The sequence below is a fragment of the Euwallacea similis genome, chromosome 27, assembly GCF_039881205.1.
Source record: "Euwallacea similis isolate ESF13 chromosome 27, ESF131.1, whole genome shotgun sequence".
In the NCBI taxonomy this organism is placed as follows: Eukaryota; Metazoa; Arthropoda; class Insecta; order Coleoptera; family Curculionidae; genus Euwallacea; species Euwallacea similis.
In genome coordinates this window covers 2,816,644-2,840,206 of record NC_089635.1, presented here as the reverse complement: position 1 = coordinate 2,840,206, position 23,563 = coordinate 2,816,644, and the positions used below count along the sequence as shown (strand labels likewise).

Genomic DNA, 23,563 nt, shown 5'->3' with positions numbered 1-23,563 from the left:
CAGAAGAAACACCCTTCTTTTAGTTCTAAAAGCTTCTTAAATAATAATAATAATAATAAATAATATACAGTTACCAAATATACCACCACTCTAATGTATCACCTCGACAAGTACTCTTTCGACTCATCAAAAGTAATACAAAAAGAGTCACAAATTTAATAAATATAATATCCAGTTAGTAGAATACAAACAGAAATGTTATCAAAAATCAGTTAAATAATACATACACCATAGAAAATTAGTTGTCTCAATTTTAAATTTCATCTCTTATCAAAAATAACACTTTTCATAATCATTAAATCGAAAACACACTCATTTCCTATCTAGGAACGAAAAGTTTCGTTGCACTTTTACTAAATTCATATGTTTCTCTCAAAAATTCATTAAGAAACTAGTACTCTTCAATGTACTTTCAAATCTTTCCATTTATTTATCCCTTAACCCCTTTTACAATTCAAAAGAATCCACCATTTCTTGTTACACGAGTCATGAGCAATGCTAAAGAACCACACAATATCACAAACTGTACTGCTCGAGTACCAATTACACATCTACTCGACTCTCAAATTTAGAGGAAAAAGTACAATTCACTTTTCGTTCCTCACAAAATACTCTTCTTCTCAAATCCCTCGACCTATCACTACTTCTTACTTTCATCACTTACCTACCATTGGGTCCTTCCATTTCTCCCTTTTCCTTTCTCAGTTCCTCTATGCATTTCATCTGTTTTCTCACAAAATTAATTAAGCTGCTTGAAACCTCCAATGCTTTCTTGAAGACATTGTCCCCTCGACTTATCTCCTGGCACCTATCACCAAATGCAAGTGTTCCGAGTACTTCATCCTTCGGAATCTGAAACAATGACAATTCATTGCACCTAGTTCAATGAGACACCACATAATACACATAATAATCTTCTGAATCCATCATTCCCAACACTCCTCAGTCATAATACCTACTTTCATAGCTTGGAATGTGCAAATTCTCAAACTATGCAAATCTAAAATACAAATAATCCTCAAATACTTCCAAAGGCACCTTTACGTGTTCCACAAATACCTTCATCCCCACACCCTGACAAAGTACGATGGGGTTATGTCCGAGGTGATGGAGCCATGGCTCGTATAACCTCAGTTCATCTTCGAGAATGTTATGTGGAATCCTTCGACCAATTCCAATTTACACCAGTGGGTTACTTCTTGTCCCCAGTTTTCAAAAATTACTTCCGAGACAATCGACACACGTAATCAAAGCCCCAAGGAACGAATTGGGGCAGTGTGCAATTATCACCCCACACAAGTTCTCGACAATGTCTTCAAAAGTATCAAAGTTCTGGTAAACTTCAACTTTCAAATGAGTGGACCGCGTTTTCCACAATTATTATCAATGTTTTAAACAATTAGACCTCTTTTCTTAAAAAATTGCTTAAAAGTTTAATCGAAATCTTCAAACTTAAAAATAGTAATAAATAAATTAATATAACCTCACTCTACTCTGTCATTCCAAATCGCATGATCGAATTGCGACTTACTTCTCATCTTCTATTTCTCTCGTGTAAATTACCACGGCTGACTGCTAATGCTAACCTAAAATTCGTCAATCGAAACCCGCCAAGAATTATACACCTACAGTAAATGTACAGTGTTGGGGAAATAACTTTGCTACTTTTCTACTTCCTATTTTAATCGTGGTTAGTTCCGGTTAGCCGTTCTAATTTTCTAATTCTAAATAATAATTCCTCAATTTACAAACGTTTCTCTTTCCTGTTCAAAAGAACTCTTCGTTCCAAATAATGTTCTCGATCGTCGGTTAAATTTGACAAAGTTATTTCCCTATACCCTGTACAATTCACTTAGAACCTACGTCCTAATAGTCTATTTCACACAAGACTAAAGCACTAATAAATTTCTAAAATAATACAAGTTATATCTCACCCACACAGTACGTGAACTACACAAAGAATCTACTACTATAGGAAACGCAGTATAAAATACTAATCAATCATAAAATGTAGTACAAATTTGGAAAAGTAAACGAACAATTCCCTACCTCTCTTTTTCTTAACTTTCCCAGTTCTAATAAATCCTTTAGAACCGTAAAAGTACCTACTAGTAGTGCCAGTTTAATAATACCCCAATAATTTGCACACTTGGCCCACTTGTGTGCAAATTATGTGGGGCGTCCTAAAAAGGCCCCTTCAGTCTACATAAATATCCTACTTATACATAATTAACACTATAAAAATATTATCGTATATACACAATATCTTAATTTAAAAACAATTAAGACCATTTCTTTAAAAATCGTTCAAATTCATCTTCCTTTCAATGCTGTCTTAAGAAGACCTTATTCGCTATATCGTTTAAATTCATCTTATCACTTTGCCCACTATACTCAAAATAAACCAATCCTATTTTCCACCTTTTTTCTTATCTCTTCTCTTCTCCAATGAATACTGCACCACAGTGCTCCAATCTCTACTTCTCACTTGACTTGTCCACTGCTGGAAATGCTTTTTCCTTCCAAGTCTTTTTCCTCATCTTTCAGAATAAATCTTATCTCCATTCACCAGTTCCGGCCCTTCCTAAGCCTCTTTCAAATTCTCCCCTTTGCTAAATCTCCCAAGTTCTTCTTCCTTAATTCCGGTTACATCCCTTCTAAGACCTCACAATTTCCATGAATAAATTCCGTTCACCATTTTGTCCAAGGATCCCCAAGTATTGCTTAAAAACAGACTTTTTTCCAAATATCCTCCGGGAAAAATTCCTCAAATGGCTTTTCTAGGCCCTAAAGTTCCTCTACAATTTTAGGAACCTCCTAGTTGACACATATCTAATGACTACATACTAACACTAATTAAATATAATAATGCAACTTCCCTTATTCTATCCCTCCAAACGTGTTTCTCACAAGTTACCTAATACCCTTATAAATATCACTAATTTTAATTTACATGTTCCTTCTAAAAGCTCTAATTACTTCCCTCTGAAATACATGTACTTTCTTACTCTTATCCTTAAAATTCACAAGAAATAATCTTTACTTTCTTATTAACTATAAATACATAAATGACCTACTGGCAAATTCTACTTTTCCAATATACATTCCTTCCTATTTTCTTACATATGCTCAAGTTATCCTTCCATATAATAAATAAAGTCCTATTCTTATGTTTAAATCCCTCCTCTTCTTTCGCACCCACCATTTACTTCTAATTCCTATCTTTTCCAATTTCTCTCGAGTTTTGCAGTTTTACATTCTATGTGCATGTTTCTGTTACATTTTTCCACCTACATCCCCTCCCTCAAAAGAAAAATTGCCTAAAAAGTCCTATCCTATGTCCCTACTTCAACTTACTATGAATACCCCTAATATCTTAACAGAATTACTTCACCTAGCATATGCATCGACAATTTCAAATTTACAATTCTCTTTTAAATACATATTTCCTGTACCTTCACAAAAATCATCAGTACCTTTACACTATGCTTTCCTATCTGATATAAATATTCAAATCATCTAAACAATTACAAATCATGTACCTAGTTTTTCCTATAAAAAATAATACATCCAATTTACTTTCTATCCTAAATTACTACATCTTTATCCTTAACACTTAAATAATAATCATAATGTAATTCACAATTCTTACAATATCTACTAATTTAAAAATAATATGCTTTCCCTATGTGTATCTAAATAAAATCTAATCCTCAATTATTTCAAATAATACTTATAATGGTGAATCTTTCACCTTACACTTCCAAATATTAATCAAACACCCTATCTACTGTACTAACTTATAAAATCACCCTTTACAGTAATATGGTGCCCCAATTAAATACTCTACTTTCTCAAATTACAATTCCACAAGTCCATCCACAATCCATAAGTTATGGTACAATTTTTCACACATTTCCTTTTAAATTTATCAAATATCCTTCTCATACATCAAAATAACTAGAAACTAGAAAATTCTTAATTCACTTTCAAAACTAAACCCACAAATTACTTATTAACTACTAGCAAAGTCCTATTCTTCTTAAGACAAAAAAGCAATCTCGTAATGTTCCACTTACTTGCAATCCTCCAAATCTCAAAATCTCCTTCCTTGTGAAAAAATACTTTGGCCCTTATCTTTTTCCCTTTCCTGGGCCCCAGTCAGCTTCTTCGATCATTTTCACTTTTGCTGTTCTCGTAATTTCCTACTTCTCTCTTGCCAAAGTTCCAAGAATCTATATCAGTGAGCTTCCTCTTTCCTTCCATTATAAATCTTATCCTTTTTGCTAAGAGGAAATAAATAAACCACTGTCCTTCGATAAAACTACAAAGTACTACCTTGCTATCTTTTTGCCCTTAACTTAAGTTCTTTTGAATCCGACTACTCCGGTGAAAAATCTATCCTTCCTATCCTTGAATTTGGGCAATAATCCAACTTTCGATACCAGTTTTTGGTAAAGTTCCTTGTCTATATCTCTGACCCCTCCCTCATTGGTGATCAGTCGAGGGAATCCACTATGATCTTAATGGTTCCATCTTTTTATGTCAAATCTGTGGGGCAACCCACCTTCTTTCTTCCTAATTTTTAGGTTAAACGTTCGATCCTTCCTGCTGGGTTTTCTGTTAAAGAACCTCACTACTAATCTGGTGCTCGTAAACCTAACCTAAAAGGTATTTGCTCCAGACCCTTTCTTTCTGTGTTCTGTTTTTCCGTGAGCCCCTCCGTTTGCTTCCTGTAAATGTTTGCTTTTAGGTCTTTAATTTACCTCTTTCTTTGTAATATTTCCCGATCCACGTTTCCATTTCGAATTCCACTGTTCCAGTAAATATTATCCAAAATTCCGGTATTTCTTTACTTTTTCTTACTCTGTAAATTTCTGGATCCCAATCTTCTCATCTCGAATCCCGTAGATCATCGATTCTTTTATTTTTTAATAAATTAACGTCCAAAATTTTACGTCTTTATTTACTTTTTCGGAATACTCGTGACGATCCGAGAGGTTATCCCTTTCTCGTCTTTTACCGTTTTAACTACCTTTCCGAACCCTTAAAAGATGGAGCCACGCGAAAAACCCACCGCTTCCAAAGAAACAAGTGTATAGACATTCGCGCTTTTGCCGATTCCCACCGTCTTCATCTACTCGGGATTCGAGACCAGTTAACGGCAACGACGCATGTCGCCGCCATCTTATCGGAAAGTGCCGGGAACTAAGGCATCTTTCATGCTGGCCCCATGAAAGATTCCCGCGTTCCCCCGCTTTCTAGGGGATGGCTCCGATGTGTTCTCGACGGTGTCGTTCTGCCGAATCCGAAAAACGAGGGTGAAGACCCCCAAAGAGGGGTCGGTCCAAAGTGGCCGACTCCTCGCCAGGTTACCTGGAGGCCAATCGCCTCCACGTAACTTTGCGTCGCGTCTGTCACTTTGCCGGGCCCTCTTTGGGCCCGGTGTCGTACAGTGTTGCCGGCTTGTGCAAGAAATCCTAAAATTTTAAGAAATTCTAACCCGGATCGAAATCCCCAGTTTCCTCTGCCAACAGTTCCCAATTCCCCCCTTTTCTCTCAATCATGTTTTTTAAACCATCCCCAAATTCACGGTGAAATTCACTCATCATCATATCTCAATTAGACAAAACCACCCCAGAGGTGTTTCGGGCAGTAAGTGTTAAAAAAACCACTAATAAATCGATCATGTATCAATTATTACCGTTCCTTCATCGGTATCCTTTCCTACACGTGTTTCTGTTTCGAAATTTTCATAATAATTGTCAAAAGATCTATTTAAATCGAGTAAATACAAATATTCATGACTCAACAGTAACAATTGATACATCTTCGGTTTATTAGGTGTTTTTTAACACGTTTACTGCCCGAAACACATCGGGGATGGTTTTTCCTATTTAAAATAGAATGATAAATAATTTCCCTGAGCAATGAATTTGTTAAATGTGCTATTTAACCGTGAAATTCAAAGATCAAATGAAAATTAAATCGTTCATTTTCGTTTTGGGAGAAAAGGGAGGAACTGGCAACGTCGCAAAAAAAACCGCGAATCCTCATCTAGGTTAGAATTCCTTCAATTTTAGAACTTGCAATAATAAAAACACATCCATGCAATACTAAGCTAAATACTGTGGCCCACTTTTTTGTAACAAAACTTTAATAGTACGTAGGTCATTTTAATTTAAGAACGTTATAAATAAAAATAACCTCATTGTTCTAAAATTTTCCACACCCGATATCTTCAAAACAAAACGTTTACGAGCCTATGTTGGTTTGAAATGTTCTTCCAAGTAATTATTCTATGTACTCTTAAAGTCCTGCTACAAAAAAGCAAAAGAACAAATCGAGGTAAAAGCTGTATCATAAATCACAAAAACCTTAAGCAAACTTACCTGCAAAAATTATAACTGCATGCAAGCAAATTCGAGTGAAAGCTTCGATAAATATCAAACTTTAAAAACAATTCACTTTATTCTTATTCCACAAATAATAAAGGCCCTTTGGAATAATTAACATCTTAATAAACAATTTTTCTTGGATACCCTTAATAAGAAAACATCTTTTTCCCAAAACATTTAGTAACGAAGCTTCTTTACTCTTTAGATATCATTTTTCCCAAAAACCTTTCTTAACGAAACTTCTTTACTGTTTAAACATCAATTTTCCTAAAACATTTAGTAACGAAGCTTCTTTACTGTTTAAATATCATTTTTCCCCAAAACTTTTAATAAAAAGACAAAAAATTCTTTAAAAAATTAGGTATCACTTCACCTATTTAAAATCTTAGTGATTCTTCCCACCCCTACCAAAAAGTACTTGCAATTTAATACAAAACCCCAAAACAAAATCCCCCTTGAAAATAAAATCCACTTATTTTTGTATATTTACACTTTTCCTATAACCCTAGAAATATCAGAGATGGTTCGTTTTCAAATTAACACCCTGTTAGAATACTCTTTCCAATTCTTTTCAATATTATTTTCTTCAACTGCTTAACCCTCAAATCTGACACAATAAAAATTTTAAATTCCTACCTTTTCTGTTGCCTTCGGAAAACTTTCTTTACTGGACACCTTGCACTTTCCCAGATCACACCATCTTTATCGCTGCATTCGAGGTAGACACACACACACACAATTTCACATCCTTTGGCTGCAGTTCTTGTCCTGAAAGGAAAAGAGAGGCTACTTTAGCACATACTTTCCACGAAGAATTTAATATTCAATATCCTTAAACATGAGAACTTTGAAATCTTTACATTTCATCGTGGCAAATCTCACTACATGACCTCAGAATATGAGTACCGGTTGACTCAAAACTATCACATCTTTATCAAAAAGCTGCTTTATTTGTTAGACAAATTCCTTCATCCACAGCTCGAATAACCTTAGTTTGTCTTCGAGAATGTAGTCATTCCTTTAATAAGTTCCTGTACCGAACATATTTACCCACCTGACACCCCTGGGTGAGTTGCTTCTTGTTCCCAGTTTTATAAAATAACACTTTTACACCGTAAGCACACCTAATCAAAGTCTCAAAGGACGAATTTGAGCAGTGTGCAGTTATCACCCCACCGGTTCTCCGCGATGTCTTCGAAAGTATCGGAGTTCTGGTAAATTTGTACGTTCAAGTGAATGGACGACATTTTCTACAATTATTGTTCATTTGTCGAACGATTAGACTAATTTTGTTAAAAATTAGTCATACGCCTTAACGTCTTCGAAATACAAAGTAAATATGGCGACGTAACCTCTCTCCGCTCTGTCAAAAAGTTCTTTTTGACAGAAAATGGTCGAGCTACGCGATGCGTTCCTCGCGACCTACTTTTCGTCTTCCGTTTCTCTCGTGCAAACTTCGAACGTCAATTTTCGGTGCAGATGTCGGTTCTGATGGTTCCCTCGGTACGATAACTTCCGAAAATGCGCGGGAATCATCCCGTCCTCTTTCTTTTCGTTACTTCCTCGTCTCCATGCTTATAAAAGCAATGTTGCAATTTAATATTAATTTCGTCGTCCTTCACAAGTAACTAACGATGACACCCACTTATCCTAATTGTACGGAGTGTTAGGGAAATAACTTTCCTACTTTGATTTCTCCTTTTCTAAAGAAGTATCCAAATGAAACAAACTAAAAGACACATTGCCAATTCTTCAAATGTGTCTCTCTTTTTCCAAAGAAATCAAAATAGTTACGTTTACGAATCTTCTTCCTCTTTCCTATTCCGAAGTTATTTCCCCGACACGATGTATAATTAAAATAAAATGATAGTCTCTCTAACGAAAGACTACAGCACTCGTGAAAAATTCTTCAATTTAAAGATAATGTGTAAAACGCACAAATATAAAATACTTTTCCGTGTTTCTTCAAAAGCAAATATATAAAAAAAGAATAGAAACACAAACTAGCAAATTCGCCACCTGTTTTTGTCTCTACCGTCGCAACTTTCCCAGTTCTAATAAACCCTTTAGAACCGTGAAAATACCTGCTAGTGCCAGTTTAATGTTACCCCAATAATTTGCACACTTGGCCCACTTGTGTGCAAATTATGTGGAGCATCCTATTATCTCTTTTACCTTAGTTTACAATTACAAAAGTTAAAAACTAATAAATATCCTACTTATCCCTAAATAGTTTTCTAATTTAGAAATAATTAAGACAATTTCTTTAAAAATCCTTAAAATCTCTAATGTTCTATAATCCATCTTCCTTTTAATGTCTTCTTAAGAAGACCTCTTTCCCCTTATCGTTCAAATTCATCCTATCACTTTCCCCACTCTCCTCGAAATAAACCAATCTTGTTAGTTGTCTTTTCTCTCGTGTCTTATACAATGACTACTGCACCTTCGTACTCCAATCTCTACTTCTCGCTTCACTTGCCTAATGCTTTTTTCCTCCAAGTCTTTTTCCAGTTCTCCTCTTTCAGGAAAAAATCTTATCTCCACTGACCATTTCCCTTCCTTCCTGAACTTCTTACAAATTTTTAAAAGCACCGAATCCCTAAATCCTCTAAATTAATCATCCCAAGTTCCAGTTAGACCCCTTTTAGGACTCCACAATCTCGGTTTTTTCCCATAGTCAATTTTCCTGACTCCACAATTTCAGTCAATACATCCCGTTCACCATTTTGTCCAAGACTCCCCAAGTTATCCTGAAAAAACAGTGTTTTTCCAAAGATCTTCCAGGAAAAATTGCCCAAATAGCTTTTCTAGCTCCTGCAAAAGCTCTTCTGGAATTTTAAGAAGCTCCCAGTTCACAATCACTACTTACTAATACTAATAAAATATAATAAAGTAATAACTTCCCTTATTCTATCATTCCAAATAGGTTTTCCATAAATTATCTCTAATTTTAATGTACGTGTTCATTTGTTCCTTCTAAAAGCTCCTCTTATTTACCTCTAAAATATACATAAGTTCTTCCTCACCTCTACTGTTACAATTCAAAAGTAATAATCTTTACTTTCTTATGAACTATAAATACATAAATGACCTACTGGCAAATTCTACTTTTCTAATATACATTCTTTCTCATTCATTCCCATTTTTCTTACAAATGCTCGTATTATCCTTCCATATAATAAATAAAGTCCTATTCTTATGTTTAAATCCCTACTCTTCTTTCGCATCCAGCCTACACACCTAATTGCTATCCTATCCAGTTTCTTTGAAGTTTTACGTTCTGTATGCATGTTTCTCGTACATTTTTCCACTCCCTCAAAAGAAAAATACCCTAAGAAATCCAGTACTATATCCCTACCTTTACTTACTATGAATACCTAATATTTTAATACAATTACTTCACTTAGCATATACATCTACAATTTCAAATTTACAATTCGAGTTTATACACATAATTTCTATATCCCCACTAAAATTATTAGTACCTTACCACTATCCTTTCCTATCTTATATAAATATTCAAATCATCTAAAAAATTAAATATCAACACTTACAAAAATGTACCTAGTTTTTTCCTATAAAAAATAATATATCCAGTTTACTTTCTATCCTTAACACTTAAATAATAATCATAATGTAATTCACAATTCCTACAATATTTACTAATTTAAAAATAATATACTTTCACTATGTGTATACAAATAAATTCTAATTTTCAATTTATAATAACACCTGTTATCTCACCTTTTAAACAAATTATGTCAAATAATACTTATAATGGTGAATTTTCCAAATATCCATGAAGCACCCTACCTCCTGTACTGACATACAAATTCAAAATAAAATTACCCTTTACGGTAGTACGGTGCTCTAATTAAACACTCTATTTTTCCAAATATTCAATTCCAAAATAATCCATAAGTTGTGGGACAATTTTTCACACAATTCCTTTTAAATTAATCAAATTTCCTTCTGATGCATCAAAATAACTGGGAAATTCCTATTCCTCTTAAGACAAAAAGCAATCTCCTAATAATCCACTTACTTGCAATCCTCCAAATCTCGTATTTCTCCTTCCTTGTGAAAAAATACTTTGGCTGCCTTTCTTTTTCCCTTTACTCGGCCCCAGTCAGCTTTTTCGATCATTTTCACTTTTGCTCTTCTTGTAATTTCCAATTTTTGTCTTTCAAATTTCCATGTATCCAAGTAACGACTCTCTTTCCTTCCCTTATAAATCATATCCTTTTCGCTAAGAAGAAATAAATAAAGCACTATTCTTCGATAAAGCTACAAAGTACTACCTTGGTATCTTTTTGCTCTTAATCTATATTCTTTTTGGTCCTCCACTCAAAAATGTGCCTTTCCTATCGATGAATATGGACAATAATCCAACTTTCCTTACAAATTTTGGATAAACTTAAGTGTGTCTACCTCTGGCTCCTTGGTCATTGTTGATCTGTCGAGGAAATCCTCTATAATCTTAATGGTGTATCTTATTTATATCAAATCTGTGGAGCAACCCACCTTCTTTCTTCCTAAGATCTAGGATAAACTTTCGATCTAACCTCTTAGGTTTTCCTTTGAGGACCCTCACTACTAATCTCCTGCTCGTAAACCTAACCAAAAAGGTACTTGTTCCAGACCATTTCTTTCTGTGTTCTGTTTTTAATAACTCCCTCTGTTTGCTTTCTGGAAATGTATGCTTTTAGGTCCTTAATTTACCTTTTTGTTGTAATATTTTCCCATCCACGGTACCATTTCCAATTCCGTTGTTAGAGTAAATATTATCCAAAAATCCAGTATTTCTTTACTTTTTCTCACTCTGGAAATTTCTGAATCCCAATCTTCTGATCTTGAATCCCGCAGATAATCAATTTTCTTATTATTTAATAATTAACGTCCAAAATTTTACATCTTTATTTACTTTTTCGGAATACTCGTGACGATCTGAGAGGTTATCCCATTCTCGTCTTTTACCGTTTTAACTACCTTTCCGAACCCTTAAAAGATGGCGCCACGCGAAAAACCCACCGCTTCCAAAGAAACAAGCGTATAGACATTCGCGATTTTCACGACCCCCTTCGTCTTCTTCTACTCGGGATTCGAGACCAGTTAACGGCAGCGGCGCATGTCGCCGCCATCTTTTCGGAGAGCGCCGGGAACAAAGGCCTTATTCATGCTGGCCCCATGAATAATTCCCGCGTTCCCCCGCTCTCTAAGGGGATGACTCCGATATGTCGACGTTGTCGTTCTGCCGAATCCGAAAAACGAGGTTGAAGACCCCCAAAGAGGGGTCGGCCAAACTGGCCGACTCCTCGCCAAGTTACCTGGAGGCCAATCGCCTCCACGTAACTTTGCGTCGCGTCCGTCACTTTGTCCGGGCCCTCTTTGGGCCCGGTGCCGTACAGTGTTGCCGGCTTGTGCAAGAAATCCTAAAATTTTAAGAAATTCTAACCCGGATCAAAATCCCCAGTTCTCTGCAAAAATATCCCCCATTCCCCCCTTTCTCTCAAAAATTATCATTTTCACACCTTCCCCAAATTCACGGTGAAATAGCACATTCAACAAATTCCCTGTTCCGGAAATTCATTCATCATCATATCTCAAATAGACAAAACCACCCCAGGTGTTTCGGGCAGTAAATGTGTTAAAAAACCACTAATAAATCAATCATGTATCAATTATTACCGTTCCTTCATCGGTATCCTTTACTACACGTGTTTTTGTTTCCAAATTTTCATAATAATTATAAAAACAACCATTTAAATCGAATAAATGCAAATACTCATGACCTAATAGTAATAATTGATACATCTTCGGTTTCTTAGGTGTTTTTTAACACGTTTACTGCCCGAAACACCTCGGGGATGGTTTTTCCTATTTAAAATAGGATGATAATTAATTTCCCTGAGCAATCAATTTGTTAAATGTGTTATTTAACCGTGAAATTCAAAGATCAAATGAAAATTAAATAATCCATTTTCGTTTTCGGAGAAAAGGGAGGAACTGGCAACGTTGCAAAAAAAACCGCGAATCTTTATCTAGGTTAGAATTCCTTCAATTTTAGGACTTGCAATAATAAAACACACCATGAAATACTAAATACGGTGGCCCACTTTTTTGTAACAAAACGTTAATAGTACATAGGTAATTTTAATTTATGAACGTTATGAAAATAACCTCATTGTTCTAAAATTTTACACACTCGATATCTTCAAAACCAAACGTTTACGAGCCTATGTTGGTGTGAAATGTTCTTCCAAGTAATTATTCTATGTACTCTTAAAGCCCTACTACAAAAAAGCAAAAGAACAAATCGAGGTAAAAGCTGTATCATAAATCACAAAAACCTTAAGCAAACTTACCTGCAAAAATTATAACTGCATGCAAGAAAATTCAAGTGAAAGCTTCGATAAATATCAAAGTTTAAAAACAATTCACTTTATTCTTATTCGACAAATAATAAAGACCCTTTGGAATAATTAACTTCTTAATAAACAATTTTTCTTTGATACCTTTAATAAGGAAACATCCTTTTTCCCAAAACATTTAGTAACGAAACTTCTTTACGGCTTAAACTTCAATTTTCCCAAAACCTTTCCAGAAAACCAAAAAAATTTTAAAAAAACCTTTCAAATAAGGTATCACTCAATCTTGCTACCTATTTACAATTTCCAATTTTATTCTTACTGGTTCTTTCCCTTCGTACTAGAAAGTACTTGCAATTTAATAAAAAAAACTCCAAAAGAATGTCCCCCTTCAAAATAAAATCCCCTTATTTTTGTATATTTACACTTTTTCTATAATCCCAGAAATATCAAATGTGATTCGTTCTCAAATTAACTCACTGTTTTAATACTCTTTCGATTCGTTTTGAATATAAATTGTTTCTTTGATAACAATTATATTCTTCCTTTGCATAGTAACACCCTCAAATCTAGCACCATAAAAATTGTAAATTCCTACCTTTTTCTGTCGCCGTCAGCTATACTTCCACCAGCAAACAGCTTCCACTTTCGGAGATGGCACAATCATTTCACTGCATTTGGGACGAACACAGACACACACACACTATTTCACATCCTTTGGCTGCAGTTCTTGTCCTGAAAAAAAAGAGAGGCAGCTATAGTACATACGTTTCCCCGAAAAATATAATATTCAATATTCTTAGTTAAACACCAGAACGTTGGAATCTTTGCATCTCATCTTTGCAACTCACATTAAATAACTTCATAGTACAAGTACCGGTTGACTCAAAACAATCACATCTTTATCAAAAAGCTGCTTTACATTTTAGACAAATTACCACACGATTATGTTCAACATAATATAACCACAGCTCTTATAACCTTAGTTTACCTTCCAGAATTCAATCGATCGTTTAATAAGTTCGTGCACTAAGCATATCTACCCACCTTGGCCCCCGCACATCACACCTCTGGGTTGCTTCTTGTTCCCAGTTTTATAAAATAACACTTTTACCCCGTAAGTACACGTAATCAAAGTCTCAAAGCACGAATTTGGGCAGTGACCAATTATCACCACAAAAATTTCGACACTGTCTTCAAAAGTATCAAAGTTCTGGTAAACTTGTACGTTCAAGTGAATGGACGACATTTTCGACAATTATTGTTCATTTTTTAAACAATTCGACCTCTTTTCTTAAAAAATTGCTTAAATGTTTAATCGAAATCTTCAAAGTTAAAAGTGGTAATAAATAAAGCAATATAACCTCACTCTGCCCTGTCGTTCAAATTCGTACGATCCCGCTGCGACCTACTTTTCATCTTCTATTTCTCTCGTGTAAAATTCCACAGCTGACTCTACTAATGATTCAACTTCGAATGGCCATTTTAAATGACTCAGTTTAATAGTTCCCTTCTTTACGACGACGTCCAAAAATTAAATCTCCTCAAATATCACGGTAATTTCCCTATTTGCTTTACTTTCTCATTAAATACAAAAGCAACGTTACGTTTCTAGCTTCGTCAATCCCAACTCGCCGAGGATTACACGCACCCGCCGTAAATATACAGTGTTAGGGAAATAACTTTGCTACCTTCGTACTTCCCATTCTAATCCTGGTTAGTTCGGGTTAGCCATTCTAATTTTCTAATTCTAAATAAAAATTCGTCAATTTACAAACGTTTCTCTTTCCTGTTCAAAAAAACTTTACGTTTCAAATAATGTTCTCGATCTTCGGTTAAATTTAACAAAGTTATTTCCCTATACCCTGTACAATTAAAATAAAACCTACGTCCTAACAGTCTATTTCACACAAGACTAAAGCACTAATAAAATTCTGAAATAATACAATTCATATCCCATCCACACAGTATGTAGACTACGTAAAGAGCCTACTCCTGCAAGAAACACAGTATAAAATATTAATCAATCATAAAATGTAGTAAAAACACGAAAAAGCAGACTAGCAAATTCCCAGTTCTAATAAATCCTTTAGAACCGTGATAGTACCTGTTGGTGCCAGTTTAATGTTACTCCAATAATTTGTACACGTGGCCCACTTGTGTGTAAATTATGTGGAGCATCCTATTATCTTAAAAAGGCTACGTCAACCTACCCTCCTCTGTCCCTCTTATTATCTCTTTTGCGTTAGTTTACAATTACAAAAGTTAAAAACTAATAAATATCCTACTTATACGTAAACAACACTATAAAAAATTATCATACATAATGTTAATTTAGAAACAATTAAAATAATTTCTTTAAAAATCTTTCAAATCTATGATGTTCTATAATCCATCTTCCTTTTAATATTTTCTTAAGAAAACCTCATTTGCCATATCGTCCAAATTCATCCCTTTATTTTACACACGATTCCACTTGTTCAAACCCTTCTCAAAATAAACCAATCTTGTTTTCCACCTTCTCTCTTATATCTTCTCCAATGAATACTGTACCCCCGTGCAATCTCTACTTCTCACTTGACTTGTCCAATGCTTTTTCTTCCAAGTCTTTTTTCAGCCCTTCCTGAGCTGCTTAGAAATTTCCAAAAACACCAAATCGCTAAACCTTCCAAATTCGTCGTCCCTAATTCCACTTAGACCTCACAATTTCGGTTTTTTCCTGTAATTACTTTTCCTAACTTCACGGTTCCAGTGAATAAATCTCGTTCACCATTTTGTACAAGAATCCCCAAGTTATCCTGAAAAAACGGTGTTTTTCCAAAGATCTTCCGAGAAAAATCGCCCGAATGGCTTTTCTAAGCCCTAAAGTTCCTCTACAATTTTAGGAAGCTCCTAGTTGGCAATGACTACATACGAACACTAATAAAATGTAATAATGTAACTTTCCTTATTCTATCCTTCCAAACAAGTTTTCCATAAGTTACCTAATACCTTTATTAATATCGTTAATTTTAATATGCTTGCTCATTTGTTCCTTCTGAAAGCTCTTCTTACTTCCCTCTGAAATAATTGTTCTTTCTTAGTCTTATCCTTGAAATCCAGGAGAAATAATCTTTGCTGTTAACAAATAATCTACTAACAAATTTCTCTCTTCTTTTATGCAGCTATTTGCATTCCCTCCCGTTCTTCTTACATGTCTTTATATTATCCCTCCATATAACAAATAAAGTCCTATTTTTGTGTTTAAATCTCTCATCTTCTTTCGCATCCACCGTTTACTCCTAATTGCTATCCTACCCAGTGTTTCTTTAAAGTTTTACATTCTATATGCATGTTTCTCGTACATTTTTCCACCTACCTCCCCTCCGTATCTTTTACCTCCCTCAAAAGAAAAATACCCTGAGAAATCCTGTACTATATCCCTACCTTTACTTACTATGAATACCTAATATTTTCACAGAATTACTTCACATAACATATACATCTACAATTTTATTTTATGCACATAATTCCTATATTGTGACAAAAATCATTAGTACCTTTACACTATTTCTTCTTACCTTATATAAATATTAAAATCTTCTAAAAAATTAAATATCAATACTTACAGAAATCTATCTAATTTTTCTCCTTAAAAAATAATATACACAGTTAATTTTCTATCTTAAATTACTACATCCTCCTTACCTATAACACTTAAATAATAATCACAATTTAATTTCCTACAATATCTACTAATGTAACAATATATTTTCACCATTTCTACATAAATCAATTTTAATCTTCAATGTGTAATACCTTCTGTTGTCTCTTACCTTTTAAATAAATTATTTCCAATAAGACAAATAATACTTATAATGGTGAATTTTCCAAATATCCATAAAACACCCTACCTACTATACTCACATACAAATTCAAAATAAAATTACCCTTTCCGGTAGTACGGTGCTCCAATTAAATACTCTATTTTCTCAAATATTCAATTCCAAAATAATCCATAAGTTATGGTACAATTTTTCACACAATTCCTTTTAAATTAATCAAATGTCCTTCTGATGCATCAAAATAACTAAGAAATTCCTATTCCTCTTAAGACAAAAAGCATTCTCCTAATAATCCACTTACTTGCAATCCTCCAAATCTCGATATCTCCTTCCTGATGAAAAAATACTTTGGCTGCCTTTCTTTTTCCCTTTACTCGGCCCCAGTCAGCTTATTCGATCATTTTCACTTTTGCTGTTCTTGTAATTTCCTATTTTTGTCTTTCAAAATTCCATGTATCCAAGTAACGACTCTCTTTCCTTCCCTTATAAATCATATCCTTTTCGCTAAGAAGAAATAAATAAAGCACTATTCTTCGATAAAGCTACAATGTACTACCTTGGTATCTTTTTGCTCTTAACCTAGATTCTTTTCGGTCCTCCACTCAAAAATGTGTCTTTCCTATCGATGAATACGAGCAATAATCCAACTTTCCTTACAAATTTTGGATAAAGTTAAGTGTGTCTACCTCTGGCTCCTTGGTCATTGTTGATCTGTCGAGGAAATCCTCTATAATCTTAATGGTTTAATCTTATTTATATCAAATCTGAGGAGCAACCGACCTTCTTTCTTCCTAATGTGTAGGTTAAACGTTCGGTCCATCCTTTTAGGTTTTCTCTTGAAAATCCTCACTACTAATCTCGTGCTCGTAAACCTAACCAAAAAGGTACTTGTTCCAGACCCACTCTTTCTGTGTTCCCTTTTTTAATACGTCCCTCCGTTTGCTTCCTAGAAATGTATGCTCTTAGATCCTTAATTTACCTCTTTGTTATAATATTTCTCCATCCACGGTACCATTTCAAATTCCACTGTTAGAGTAAATTTTATGGAAAAATCCAGTATTTCTTTACTTTCTTCTTACTTTGTAAATTTGTGGATCGCAATCTTCTAATCTTGAATCCAGTAGATAATCAATTCTTTTATTTTTTAATAATTAACTTCCAAAATTTTACATCTTCATTTACTTTTTCCAGACACTCTTGACAATCCACGAGGTTATCTCATTCTCGTCTTTTACAATTTTAACTTCCTTTTCCGACAACTAAAAGATGGAGCCACGCGAAAACCCTACCGCTTCCAGAAAATTAAGTGTATAGACATTCGCGCTTTTGACGATTCCCATCGTCTTCATCTACTCGGGATTCGAGACCAGTTAACGGCAGCGGCGCATGTCGCCGCCATCTTTTCGGAGAGCGCCGGGAACAAAGGCCTTATTCATGCTGGCCCCATGAATAATTCCCGCGTTCCCCCGTTCTCTAAGGGGATGACTCCGATATGTCGACGTTGTCGTTCTGCCGAATCCGAAAAACGAGGTTGAAGACCCCCAAAGAGGGGTCGGCCAAACTGGCCGACTCCTCGCCAGGTTACCTGGAGGCCAATCGCCTCCACGTAACTTTGCGTCGCGTCCGTCACTTTGTCCGGGCCCTCTTTGGGCCCGGTGCCGTACAGTGTTGCCGGCTTGTGCAAGAAATCCTAAAATTTTAAGAAATTCTAACCTGGATCAAAATCCCCAGTTTCCCCTGCAAAAATTTCCCCTTTTCTCTCAAAATCATTTTCACACCTTCCCAAATTCACGGTGAAATCGCACATTCGACAAATTCCCTGTTCCGGGAATTCATTCATCATTATATCTCAATTAGACAAAATCACCCCCGAGTTGTTTCGGGCCGTAAATGTGTTAAAAAACCACTAATAAATCCATCATGTATCAATTATTACCATTCCTTCCTCGGTATCCTTTACTACACGTGTTTTTGTTTCCAAATTTTCATAATAATTATTAAAACAACCATTTAAATCGAGTAAATGCAAATACTCATGACCTAATAGTAATAATTGATACATCATCGGTTTCTTAGGTGTTTTTTAACACATTAACTGCCCGAAACACCTCTGGGATGGTTTTTCCTATTTAAAATATGATGATAAATAATTTCCCTGAGCAATGAATTTGTTAAATGTGCTATTTCACCGTGAAATTCAAAGATCAAATGAAAATTAAATCATTCATTTTCGTTTTGGGAGAAAAGGGAGGAACTGGCAACGTCGCAAAAAAACCGCGAATCTTCATCTAGGTTAGAATTCCTTCAATTTTAGAACTTGCAATAATAAAACACAACATGAAATACTAAATACAGTGGCCCACTTTTTTGTAACAAAACGTTAATAGTACATAGGTAATTTTAATTTAAGAACGTTATGAAAATAACCTCATTGTTCTAAAATTTTCCACACCCAATATCTTCAAAACCAAACGTTTACGAGCCTATGTTGGTATGAAATGTTCTTCCAAGTAATTATTCTATGCACTCTTAAAGTCCTGCTACAAAAAAGCAAAAGAACAAATCGAGGTAAAAGCTGTATGATAAATCACAAAAACCTTAAGCAAACTTACCTGCAAAAATTACAACTACTTGCAAACAAATTCAAGTAAAAGCTTCCATAAATATCAAAGTTTAAAAACAATTCACTTTATCATTATTTAACAAATAATAAACACCCTTTGGAATAATTAACCGCTTAATAAACAATTTTTCTTCCGTACCCTTAATAACGAAACATGATTTTTCCCAAAACCTTTTATAAGAAAACTTCTTTACAGTTTAGACATCATTTTTCCCAAAAACCTTTCTTAACGAAACTTCTTTACAGCTTAAACTTCAATTTTCCCAAAACCTTTCAATAAAACGAAAAAAAATAAATAAAAAAATTAGATATCACTCAACCTATTTAAAATCTTAGTGATTGTTCCCATCCCTACTAGAAAGTATTTGCAATTTAATACCAAACCCCAAAAGAAAGTCCCCCTTGGAAATAAAATCCTCTTATTTTTGTATATTAACACCTTTTCTATAATCCCAGAAATATCAAGTGGTTCGTTTCCAAATTAATACACTGTTGTAATACTCGTTCAATTCTTTTCGATATAAATTACTTCTTTGATAACAATTATTTTCTTTCGTTGCATAGTAACTCTCCTTCAAATCTAACACCATAAAAATTTTAAATTCCTACCTTTTTCTGTCGCCATCAGCAATACTTCCACCAGCAAACAGTTTCCACTTTCTGAGATGACACAATCATTTCACTGCATTCCGAGTGGACACACACACGCACACACAATTTCACATCCTTTTGCTGCGGTTCTTGTCCTGAAAACAAAAGAGAGGCAACTATAGTACATACGTTTTACACGAAGAATATAATATTCAATAGCATTAGTTAAACACAAGAATATTGGGATCTCACCAATCTTGCAACTCAACACTAGACAACCTCAAATTACAAGTACAAGTTGAATCATAACAGTATGATCTTTATCAAAAAGCTGCTTTAAGGCGGTACCCAAAATAAGTTTTCCTTGCGTTAGAAAAAAGTCAAATTTATCTAATCTGCGAATACTACAATAGTTATTGAAAGTTGACAATTACTAAAAACTCCTTTGACAATGAGTTTCTTCTCTTTCTTACCTCTTAATTTCTAATTCCACGGATATTCTATGGATCGACTAAGATGACACCACTTTTATTGTTGTGCTTTTCAATTTTAAATTCCACATTTTCTTTTCAAACGCACGCTTTTAAGTTAATTTGTTAATTTCCACATTTCGATATAAATAAACAAACGAAAAACTCTTACAGTACAATTATAAAAAAATGTCATTATTGTCATGCACGATGTACAGAAAATTACCACAAACAAGAAATCTACGAGTTTACACGAAGAAGAAATCTGCAAAAACACACCAAAAAGAAATCTGCAAAACCACACAAAGAAGAAACTTGCAACGCAGACTCCCAGATGGCGCCACACATAAAAATCTCTTCTCTCGCATCCACCATTTAATCCTAATTGGTCCTGCTATGAATACCCATTGTTTAAACACGATTATTTCACATAACGTATGCATCAAGCAATTCCAAATTTACAATTCTATTTTATACACATAACTCCTGTATCGTGATAAAAATCATTATTACCTTAACATCACTATGTGTTCTTATCTTATATACATATTAAAATCATCTAAAAAATTAAATATTAATACATACAGAATATCCTTAAAAATAATATATAGTTTATTTTCTATCTTAAATTACTACATATTCCTGATTCATAACACTCAAATAATAATTACGACAAAACGTCGATAGTTCATAGGTAAATTTATTTTAAGAAAGTTATGAAAAATAATTAAAATTTCTTCTAAAATTTTCCACACCCGATATCTTTAAAACAAAAGGTTTATGAACCTATATTGATATGAAACGTTCTTAAAAGTAATTATTCTATTCACTTTTAAAGTCTTACTATAAAAAAGGAAAAAAACAAATTAAAAGTGACGTCCATATGATAATTCACAACAAAGCTTAAGTAAACTTACCACTACATGCAAGCAAATTCAAGTGTAAGCTTCTATAAATATCAAATTTTAAAAACAATTCACTTTATTCTTATTTGACAAATAATAAACGCCCTTTAGAATAATTAACATCTTAATAAACAATTTTTGTTCCATACCATTAATAACAAAGTTTCTTTACACTTTAAACATCATTTTTCCCAAAACTTTTCAATAAAACAAAAATAAATAAATAAAAAAACCTTTCAAATTAGGTATCACTCAACCTTGCTACCTATTTAAAATCTTAGTGGCTGTGTCCACCCATCCCTACTAAAAGATACTTGCAATTTAATAAAAAACCCCAAAAGAATGTCCCTTTTGAAAATAAAATCCACTAATTTTTGTATATTTAGAAATTTTCTACAATCACCAAAATATTGAAGATAATTCGTTTTCCAATTGACACACTGTTGAAATATGATTCAATTAATTTTATATATAAATTGTTTTTCTCATAACAATTATTTTTAGCAATTGTATAACTTTCATTGAAATCTAGCATGATGAGAAATTTAAATTCCTACCTTTTTCTGTTGCCGTCAGAAATACTTCCACTAGCAAACAGCTTCCACTTTCGTAGATGGCAGAATCTTTTTCGTTGCATTCATGGTGGAACTACAATTTCACATCCTTCGACTGCAATTTTTGTGCTAAAAAGAAGAGACAGTCAGCTATAGTACATACGTTTCCACGAAAAATGTAATATTCAATATCATTAGTTAACCACAAGAACATTGAAATCTCACCAATCTTACAACTCGACACTAGACAATCTCAAATTACAAATACAAGTTGAGTCAAAACAATATGATCTTTATGAAAAAGCTGCTTTACGACGGTACCAAAAATAAGTTTTAATCGCATTAGAAAAAAGAGAAATTTATTACTAGTTTATATGGTCTGTAAGTATTAGAATAGGTATTGGAAATAGAGAATTATTGAAAACTCCTTTGGCAGTGGGTTTCTTTTCTTTCCTACCTTCTAGTTCCATAGATATTCTATCGATCGACTGGGATGACAACCTTCTTGTTTTTTCCTTCTCAATTATAAATGGCACAATATTTTCATTTCAAAAGTAAAATTTTAAGTTAATTTACACATTTCAATTACTATAAATAAACAACCAAAGAACACTCACAGTCCGATTACTGAAGAATGTCATTGTTGTCATGCACAATGTACAGAAAATTACCACAAAGAAGAAATCTGCAAATGTTTGCCACCAAGATTCCCAGATGGCGTCACGCATAAAAAAAATTAAAAATTTGGGAAAAATTTCCATTGTTCCATTTAGTGATAAAACGTACGGTGATACAAAAAAGTCACCGTACGACCCTTTAACGTTAAAACGTTAGCTTCAAAATTGCAAAAAAACTAGTATTTTTATTGATTTCTGTGGGATAAGTGAACCGATACTGCTTAAAATATTATACAATAAACATATTATTTAGTATTTTGTATTTTTAATCGCAATTATCGGAAAACATCAAATTCCAAGGAATTAATTTTATCACAATAAAATCTCCGTACGATTTGCTTTGCTATATTCGCATAAAATTTATGTAATAAAGTTTTAAAAAAAGGAAAATAAAATTCTACCCCTCGATTGAATGATCTAAAAAGTGTTATCGGTACGAAAACATACAAAAATATTTTACATTGCCTTTTGCAAAAGTACTAAGTAATCATAGGGCGAATAATGACAACGATACAATGACCGTTAAACATTCAAATGGCTTTACAACCTTTTTGCGAATGTACGGCTCAACGATCTAACCGTGCAAACGATACGCAAAGCAAAATAATGTACAGAATACACATGCTTAAAGAAGGACATGAATAGTGACAAGAACCACGTAGAGTGGTCACCAACACAAAAAATTAAATTAAACACAAAAATCAAACATCGATCGCTTAACGCTAACAAACCTTCTGGAATCCTATCAAAAAAACTGCCATTTCTCAGTCATTGAAAAGAAAATCAGTTATTATTTGTTTTCCACACAGCACTTATTTTCAGGTATGCTATTCGGTGATCGTACAATTTCGAAAACCTGAACGCAAATAACACACTATTCCAGAAATTAACAAATAAAATCGAGTTTAAAAAGTGCGATTGTTACCCGTTTTCAACCAAACACAATCACATACGAACACTCATTACGTTTCTATTTAATTAACCTTCAACTCCGCTCACATTTTTACAGATTTTTGGCAAATTTTCTGTCGAAATTTTATCATTTTCCCGAATGACACGGAAAAAAACGTGGAGACGCCATTAACACTTACAACGAAAGTGTTATTCTTTTGTTTCTAAAACCTTCTTAATTCAAAACGTCACTTCCGAATGA

At 33.8% G+C, this 23,563-nt stretch overlaps 1 protein-coding gene across 11 annotated transcripts; it reads right to left on the bottom strand.

The window, feature by feature from the left end:
- On the bottom strand, positions 1-22,338 carry LOC136417275 (uncharacterized). 11 transcript variants are annotated; one of them, XR_010752789.1, is made up of 8 exons: positions 20,278-20,436; positions 19,823-19,959; positions 17,371-17,536; positions 17,147-17,317; positions 16,892-17,094; positions 13,365-13,501; positions 7,035-7,166; positions 1-852 (listed from the first exon to the last, which is right to left on the bottom strand). XR_010752789.1 is itself a non-coding variant. In XM_066402895.1 (5 exons), the coding sequence occupies exons 3-5, from the start codon at positions 10,635-10,637 to the stop codon at positions 795-797; spliced, it is 384 nt and encodes a 127-aa protein (XP_066258992.1). In that variant the 5' UTR covers positions 10,638-10,647; positions 10,700-10,870; positions 10,923-12,050; the 3' UTR covers positions 1-794. The 11 variants fall into 11 exon arrangements, 1 of the variants encoding a protein (XP_066258992.1); XR_010752791.1 differs by having other exon boundaries at positions 17,147-17,301; XR_010752793.1 differs by lacking the exons at positions 19,823-19,959; positions 20,278-20,436 and adding an exon at positions 17,603-17,807.
- Positions 22,339-23,563: the final 1,225 nt, after the last annotated feature.

Excerpts from the sequence above, each read along its gene's own strand:
- LOC136417275 (XM_066402895.1), bottom strand. The coding sequence starts at position 10,637 with ATGATTTATAAGGGAAGGAAAGAGAGTCGTTACTTGGATACATGGAAA. Across the intron at positions 7,167-10,443 it reads CGAGATTTGGAGGATTGCAA|GACAAGAACTGCAGCCAAAG; the intron begins GTAAGTGGATTA and ends TTTTCCTTTCAG. Across the intron at positions 853-7,034 it reads TTCCGAAGGCAACAGAAAAG|ATTCCGAAGGATGAAGTACT; the intron begins GTAGGAATTTAA and ends TCATTGTTTCAG.